This window comes from Phaseolus vulgaris, chromosome 3, assembly GCF_000499845.2.
Source record: "Phaseolus vulgaris cultivar G19833 chromosome 3, P. vulgaris v2.0, whole genome shotgun sequence".
Lineage (NCBI taxonomy): Eukaryota > Viridiplantae > Streptophyta > Magnoliopsida > Fabales > Fabaceae > Phaseolus > Phaseolus vulgaris.
Window position 1 is genome coordinate 6509452 of NC_023757.2, and position 8855 is coordinate 6518306.

Consider the following 8855-nt stretch of genomic DNA (forward strand, 5'->3'; position numbering starts at 1 on the left):
CGATTCTAAAATACCTGACATTTATTTCCTTTTAATATGAAAGTATAAGTGTTTAATTTGATAACAGTTATTAAAAGGATATTTTTAAATACTAACTTCTAAATCTGTTGTACCTTCCATTTTTTATTTTTATTTTAAAATACGCCCTTTTCTCTAGAAACTAGTTTTTTGAAAAAAAATTATTTCGATAATTAACTCGTTAGAAGTGCCGAAAAAGCTTTGGATTAAATATTATATTAATTGATTAGAGAAATAACTCTTGTAAAGAAACAAGTACCAGGTTGGATACAAAATAACTTTCTATATACCCCTTTGGTCAGCTAGATATAGAATATTATCAAAACATGGAAGATTATGCAACATTTGCTAGTGTTCGGGTACACCTATCGACACCATCACCACAGTGCCATTTGTCGGAGTTCAAGTCAGCATCGTAATTGTGCACATATAGCATCTTAAGTTGAAAAACAGTGGCTTCTGAAGCATCAGCAAACTCAATAAAATCCTAATAGCCAGCCGTAATAAAGTTAGAATGATGAATAAACAAAGAAAGGATGTCATAGTCTTTTAATCTAGGCTGGTAGGATCTAAATCAGTTATGATTCATTAACTGGAGAAAAAATCCTGATAAACTAGTGATGAATTCCTATCACATTCTGCATGAATTGCCTTCCATGATCCATGGCATATATGCTTGAGCCATGATGAAATAGTTTACGTTCTGTTTAAGACAGAGCACAAGCATACACAGGATAAGGACATATCTCAAGGATAATAACAGAAGTGACGAGATTTCCAAGCATAATTTTCTAGTTCAAATTCATCTAGTTTCCCAATCCTTCAATTTTCTGCTTCCTTTAGGTTTTGACATAGACGCGTTCATTGCTGCCATTTTGTCATTATACTTCGCACGAAGTGGGTCATTGTAAGTCCATCTGCATAACAATTCAACAAGAATGTTAGAAAACAATATTTCAGCAGTGAATATCTAAGTATTAAATGCTTCTTGTACTAGTAATAATTAACAAAGAAACCCTTTTTTCAGTGGAACGGAAGGCCTGGAGGTTAGCTGAACTAAGAAAAATGAATTCCTATAAACTGTGTTAACAAATCCCATACTAAAGCCCATCATTCCAAAGATTATTGCAATAAAATGATTGCAAACCTATTATTCACCTAAAATGAGTGCAGGAACAAATTCTGGTGTGAAATTAGTGTATAGACTCCTTTTGTAGTTATGAATCAGAAGTGTGGCAGAATTAATTTAATAAGTTACATCAACATCTAAACAGAAACAGCTTCAGCATTCGGTAGATAATATAAGTAGCATTTAAGATGGTCACCGAAGGACAGGGAATATATCTTTGTCTAGACATTAATTTCAAAGCATAACTTTTACATGTATACTCTCTCAGCATCAAAAAATTACAAGCAACAAAACAATAAAAGTAAAACTCAAGTACTATGAAAACCACTTTGCGTCAAGATCTTACTAAACATATAGAACTTAACTCTGTCAGTTTCTATTAACATTATCCTAGAAGTCCATTGAATCAACAGCATTACTGTGATACTTTGCATGTCAGTGTTGAGAAATTTTATTCAAACTAAAATTACTCAAGTCTGCAGATAAAGCTAATGAAATAGTTAGCTCCCTTTCCAAGTGAACCCACTTGAACATTTAGAACAAGGAGTAGGCACAGAAATCTTCCAAGCCATTTTTCATTCAGAAATCTAAAGAGAGATCCACTTGAACAGTCAAAGTTAAGAGTGCAGTAACACAGTTGCCCCACTTTAGCAGACACAATCTGCAATGATTGACCCTTTCAGCTACTCCCTATCACTCCAGCAAGGTATATGGTCAAAAGTGTGTAGGAAATCACTTGAAAGTGTGGGTGCAAGGACTGGAAGGAAAGTACCAACATACTCTAAAAGAAATATAATCGATACATGATCTGAATTTTATTACATAATATTTAAATCCAAATGCATGTATTGTTCTGTTTTGCCATATCTGTTGTTTTTAGTGGACTTGAGTATTACTAAATTCAGACCACAATTTTCTTCAGCCGAGAGGTGTTTGGCCAACAGAAGATACAAGGTAGAAGACTACATGTAGAAGAGTATAGAAGAATTTTTAAATTTCACCAATGTATTTTTAACTCCAAATCCGTAGTTTCCATATGAAAAATCAAAATACCGGGAACTTCTAATAAAAATATTAAATACTTAAAACTATAGTATTTAAATGCTCCAAAAATTCCTTTTCCTATTCTAAATTACCCTACCCAATTACAGCATAGGAGTGTACAGGAAAAAGGAAAAAGAAAGTATGTGTCTACCCATACTAAGAGAGGCACATATCTTTCAAACAAAATGCATTATGAAGGGCTAAAGACATATAATAGTTATTATAACTTCAATTCAAATCCCTATTAATGAAATGTTCAGAATTATCATACAAGAGAAATTATGAGAATGATGTTACTAAAACAATACAGAAATAATCACCATCATCATCAATTCCAAGACTATTATCAGAAATTAGGATGTTCAGTTCATGGTACAAACCATAGATCTCACTGGGATAGAAACAATAGGTAACTGCATTTTACAAGTAGCAGCTATGTATGCTCCCAAATTACTGATTCCAAAGCAAGACCAAGGGAGGATTCCTGTGCAAGACTTAAAGAGTATTTCAACCCATATTCTTGATCAACGTATTTTACCACAACTCATTTGTACCTCATACTGGACATCAGGAGCATGATGTCTGCAAAATTGGACATCTAGATTTGACCCAGCATAAGACTAGACAGACTCAGACACATTATTAGAAACAAACAAGCCTAACTCACTCCTAAAAGCTAGCTCAAGGAGGAGGAATATTCAAGCTTTAGAAAGAGTATCATGGCCATATTCCTAGTTGATGTGAGACAAGGTTATTAGAACCTGTCCAGTCGCTAAACCAGGAAAGACATGGATTAGAGGTTCAAAGATTCAATCGAAGTCTAACCAATTCAATAAAATACTATTATTTTAATTTTTTTATATAATAATACAACATATTAACCAGTATTAATAAAAATAATGCATAAATTTCTAAAATTAAAATTTAAACTTCACTTAAAAGTATCATAAAGTTATAACATATAACAAAAGTATGTCATATATGAAAGCAAACAAATCTAATTCATCATATTTAACCTTGATAATAACAAAAATCCATTTGCAACTACAAGTCTATTGAAAAACCAACCGCAACAAAAAGAAACACATATTTTTGAGCCAGCTAGTTGAACCTTTCTACCCACCAGTTTTATCCCAATTTTAATCAAATCCAACTTTTAGGAAATTTTGGACTGGATATTCTTTGGTTCCTAGTTAAACCGGTCAATTCCAGTTCTGACAACCGTAATGCAGGACATCTTAACAATCTTAAGGAAAAATAATAGAGTATAAATTAGGCCTTGTATAACTAAGTATAGATGTAAAAATATCGAAGTGTAAAGCAAGCAATGTAACAGAAAAATTGGTTATATATGGAGTTACCTTTTAGATAAAATAAAACATGGGCTGCTAATGAACAACTCATTTAAATTGTGGCATGCAATATGATCCTAATATCCAGAAAATTTCACAAAAGTATTAATCATGAAGACCCAAACAGAAGAGAAGACATGGCTGTTATTGTAAAATTTCAAAAGGAACATGTTTTTCTACAAAATGAATTCCAAAATGACAAAATAGGATTTGTGAGATGTCATAATTGTGCTTACTCTCAATGTTGTGAAAATCGCAGGTATACTCGTATACTCACACGACTCAACCATTTTTTAGAAGAAATCGAGTTGACTCGCATGGAGGATTGCTGGCTGAGGGGATCAGAACAAGTTTGCAAGTAGATAGCTGGATCGGAGGATCGTTGACGGTCTCCGATCCGTTACTCGGGCCAATTTAAAAAGAAAAACTTATCTGATGTTTTGAAGGCCCAAGGATGAGGCCAAAACATGTTTCATCTGCTGGTAAATCATGCAGCTCTGAAATCACGTTCACAAAACCCTAAAAAAGCCCCAAATCAAACCTCATTCACTGAAATTGTGCCACTCACACCTCCGTTGCCCACGCCTATTGTTCTCCTCGCCATCAGCGGCACCAATTCTGTTTTTCTTGCTCGGGTTTGGCATTGTTGTGTCATTGTTCAAGATCTCACACACTGCTTGCCGTAGCAGTCATCATCGCCCTCACCACCTGCAGCTGTCATCACGCTTGTCGTCGTCACACCCCCGCCGTTGCCACTGCCTTCTCTATTCTTCTGCTGCCGCGGTTCTGCAGCTCCCCTCTCTGTTATTTTCATTTTTCTTGTGCTGTCGCGGGAGGGAGAGCTCCTCTTTTATATTTCAATTTTTCATTTTAAACGTTCATGAATTTATTGGTTGTTTTAACCATGAACTTTTTATGAATTATGAACCTATTTTTAATTGTGTATGTATTAAATATAATTTTTTATATAGTAATAACTCTTATGAGTCGAGTTATGAGTTTTAATTCCTTTTCCAATCCTCTTACGATCTTCTTCGAGTTTCACAACATTGCTTACTCTAACTGAAATATTCCTTTAACTATATTCCTTCCAATCAACTCTCCTTCATCAATCTCATTCTCAAGCACAATCAAATTCCTTGATAAGCAAAATGATAGGTAGCAGCAAGCAAGAATGACCAAAATTACATAATTAAGTATAAAAGTATTTGTATTCCAGTAACGGGTCTTAGTCAAGGGAGTTCAGATCCTGGTATACTCTGTGTACAACAGGAAAAAATGAAGATTGCCATGCAGTTTCAAGAGGGTAATCACTCCCAGCCCAAGCCTAATTCCAGTATATCTTCTACACAACCTACTATAATCTCTCTCCAACAACAAACCAGCAAGCCCTCCTCCCATGCTCTGCTGCCAGGTTGAAAGTTAGTTATCTCTTCTCCTAAAACTGCACAGGTACACCATACCTTTTTCCTATCTCTACACACCCATTACTAAGTAATCTTGGGCTTTGAGGCAGCATCACAAAACCATTATTCATAAAAATACTTAACTCTTCAGATGTGATGACTTGTGAAGTAATAAGCAGTAAAATTTACTAAATCATGAAAGAGAAAAATAATTATAGATGAACATTTCACTTTTGACCTAACCTTCTCAACATCATTCCAAGAATGCAAAAGTTATGTGAGAACATTTCAGACCAGTTCCACAGCAGATGAAGTTCAGAAGTATGGTAAATACGAACAGATATGTAATATATAGTTCTCTTGGGATAAGACAACAACAAAATAATATCAAAGAATAGAACAAGTAATTTACCACTCTTCTTGAAATAATAGAAAGTTGAAAATTGAACTTACGGGTTGTTCCAATCAGTTGTATCCTCGTTGACAAGATGGGTCCATTTAGTTCTTCCACTACGACCAAAGTGCTTGACTTGCATAACCTTGGGTAATATTGTCTTGTCCATTTTATCCTCCCCAGTTGGAGCTGAGAAATCACGTGTGAAAATACCATCAGATCCAACGGTGGATGCCAGGTCGTCAGATTGAGACTGGAAGAAAGCTCCTTTGTGATAGTATTTCTGCATAAATCTCCATTTCTGCTTTGGTGGTGGAGCAGGTTTCGGATTCTTTCTTTCCCACTCCCTCCTCTCTTCCTCTGTCATGTTTCTCACCTTCTCAATCTCTTCTTTTTCCTTCAACATTGCCTCCCGATCCTCCCTGTCCCTCTTGATCCTACCAATCTCCCTAACTTTCCAAGCCTCATATTCCTCAGCCTCATTGACTTCATCATCAGTATCCACATCAGCAATATTGGCCTCCATTTCCAAGTTTTTCTGGATTTCTTCATCCTTTCGTATCTCCTCAACAACAATCTGCTTCGTTTCAATCCTTCTTTCCTCCAACCTCCTTTTCCTTGCATCTTCAAGTGCCTGTTCCTCAGCCTCAAGCCGTTCGCGCTCAGCAACGGTATCTCTCTCAGACTTGGGAACAAAAACCGGCTTCACCATAGCCACTCCAGTATATTCCTCATCAGAATCAGTCTCATATTCAGATTCCTCCTCCTCCTCCTCTTCTTCTTCCTCCTCCTCCTCTTCCTGAGGAAGCGCCTCTTCCTGCTCTCTTTGAAGCAACTTCTCTTTAATCAGCCTCCTTCTTTCTGCCAAAGCATTTTCATCATCTTCTTCCATTTCCAACCATTCCTGCCTCCTGGCCTCCTCTTCAATGGTGGAAACAATCTCAGCCTGCCGAATGCGGCGATGATCAGCCCGAACCTCCTCCCGGTTATCAATCCGACTCTCAGCCAAACGCCGGAGCCTGCGATCATCTTTTCTGACTATAGCAGTATCTTCTTCGTGACGAGGAAATACTTTCTCCAAGGCAGCTTCCCTTGAGGGTCTAATATCAGCAGCGGCAACGTCTTCATTCTCCTCATCAGCCCATTCAGGAACTTTACCAGGCCAATAACGCTGAACTTTTGTTTGCCCAATTTTACCTCTGAGCTTATCCCTAATCGCTATTACAGTATCACTAACACCCGCTGTCACCGACATCTTTCTTCCTCAATCGAACGCGACTACGAATAACAACAAAGTAGTTTCGATTCCCTTCTCCACCAAACCCTATTTGTCACCTTAAATGGGTAAAACATGTATACAGCAACAGAAATTTTCAGATAAAGTAAAATTGCAAGAAAGTGAATAAACGAATGAAGGAACACAAAAAGAAAGGATATGGTGAATGATAAATTTTGATTTGCGAAAAAATTGAAAGCTTAACCCAAAGAGTTCGATTCAAAATACGAACAATTGACATGATAGATAACAGAAGAAGATAAAGAAGACAAGAGCGATAGAAGTTTGAAGGACTTACTGTTACAGAGGCCGAAACCCTCTCTCGTTTGAGGCAGCGCGTCGACCAGCACCACCTTGTTCTGTGAAACTCCTTCCTGTGAATTTGATTTGAAAACTCTGTAAATATTATTATTATTGTTCGCGAATTTTTTAATACTTTTTGTTTTTAAATTTTAAAAAGACATAATTACTTGTTAATACGCATATAATATATACTAGTGCGCGGCACTGTATTCACTTTTTTATTAAATTAAAAACTATATAATTTATTACAAATGAATAATTAATTAAAATATAATATAATTTAAAATATATATATATATATATATAATTTTATAAAAATAGTATTAAGAGAATTATAAGTCTTTTGAAAAGAAAAGTTACTGGATTGTTTATTTTATTAAATAAATAAATAAATTCTTTTTTATTTACTAAAAAATAAAATTGTCTAATTAAAAAAAATATAAATATTTTTATATTTTTTCAAATAATTTTATTAGTTTTAAATAAAATTATTTTAAAAAAATACAAATAGTTATTTTAGTTTTAAAAAATAAAACGATAAGAATTTGTCTACATAACAAAAATAATAATTTTATTTATTAGTGTTATATATATATATATATATATATAATAATGATAAAATTAAGAAAAAAAATAAGAAATTAAATAAATATATACTAAATTCAATACAAATGGAAGGGTTGACAAATTTGTTGAAATTATAACTAATTAAAAATGTTTAAAATATACAACTCATTTTTCTTATATTATTCTATAACTCTTAATATTATTATTTTAATTATTTTTCTCATCATTTAATTAATTTTTTTTTTTTTAAATTATCACATCAGTGATTGTATACACCTGAATTGTCAAAAGTATACTTATTTATTTTCTAATGTTATCTTTATATATTTGAAATAGTAAATGTTTAAACTTACTTTTTAACCGTTAAATTATTATTTTTAATTCAAAAAATAAATTTAAAAAAAAAACATATTTTGTTGGTACATAAGTAGGGAAAATGGATATCTATAGTAAACAAAGAAGTGTGGAAGAAAGAGATATGTGATGTTGAAGCCTCTCCAAGAGTAACTTTCTTCCGAATTAACCAATTTTCTCTTCATGTATCGCATGATCGTCCTTATAATACTTTTTCAAAAACTTTCACTTGATTCTGGAAGGTTGAAACCATAAGGTTTCTTATTTTACATATATGCAACCGAGTATCACAAATCTCACATGTCTATTCCTTTTTCTTGTGATGGTTTTATAAAATTTCCTCACAAATTTCTAGACCAAAGGTTAATTGAAATATAGTTGTAAATGGTGAATTGATCAAATGATCAAGATATCTTCTCGAACGAATTGTGCCCCAACAATGTTTGTCACTTATGTAATTTGTAGTACGAACTAAGAAAATAATCAATAATTTGTTTATGGAAGTGGCATGAACAGGAGTTTAGTTTAAAAGTCAAAATACTTCAAAGTTTTAGCCTAATTAGGAGTGATGATACTTTCAATTTTACAAAGTTTGATCAAAGAGGAAAAAGTAGGGGAAGCACTACAACAATTATCACTTTAGGCAACAGCATAAAAGCGTGGTCTAAAGCATTAAAATCGTGGCCTAAAGTTTAGGCAACGGTTTTTTAGCCGTGGTCTAGGTGAGCGTGGTCGTTGGTAATAGACAACGGTTTTTTTAAAGACAACAATTTTAAAACCGTTGCCTAAAATCTTGATAACAACCACAATTTTAAAAGCGTTGTTTAAAGTATTGACAAAAACAACAATACATTTCTTTAATTTTATAAGAAGTACTCATACAAAAGTTCAAGATAGCAAAAATAAATATTAAAGGATAATGTGTATTGATAGAAGTGACTCAACAAAAAAATCTCACATATTTAAATAGATGTGTTCCAACTACATAATCAAAAACTTTCTTAAAGTATAT

General features: G+C 33.6%; 1 protein-coding gene across 2 annotated transcripts; it reads right to left on the reverse strand.

The window, feature by feature from the left end:
- Positions 1 to 281: 281 nt before the first annotated feature.
- On the reverse strand, positions 282 to 7058 carry LOC137806459 (uncharacterized). Of its 2 annotated transcripts, none has more exons than XM_068606598.1 (3): positions 6918 to 7058; positions 5403 to 6678; positions 282 to 935 (listed from the first exon to the last, which is right to left on the reverse strand). In XM_068606598.1, exons 2-3 carry the CDS (start codon positions 6596 to 6598, stop codon positions 821 to 823), a joined length of 1311 nt encoding a protein of 436 aa, XP_068462699.1. In that variant the 5' UTR covers positions 6599 to 6678; positions 6918 to 7058; the 3' UTR covers positions 282 to 820. The 2 variants fall into 2 exon arrangements, with proteins under 2 accessions (XP_068462699.1, XP_068462700.1); XM_068606599.1 differs by having other exon boundaries at positions 5403 to 6667; positions 6918 to 7044.
- Between the last annotated feature and the right edge of the window lie 1797 nt (positions 7059 to 8855).

Excerpts from the sequence above, each read along its gene's own strand:
- LOC137806459 (XM_068606598.1), bottom strand. The coding sequence starts at position 6,598 with ATGTCGGTGACAGCGGGTGTTAGTGATACTGTAATAGCGATTAGGGAT. Across the intron at positions 936-5,402 it reads ACAACTGATTGGAACAACCC|ATGGACTTACAATGACCCAC; the intron begins GTAAGTTCAATT and ends ATTGTTATGCAG.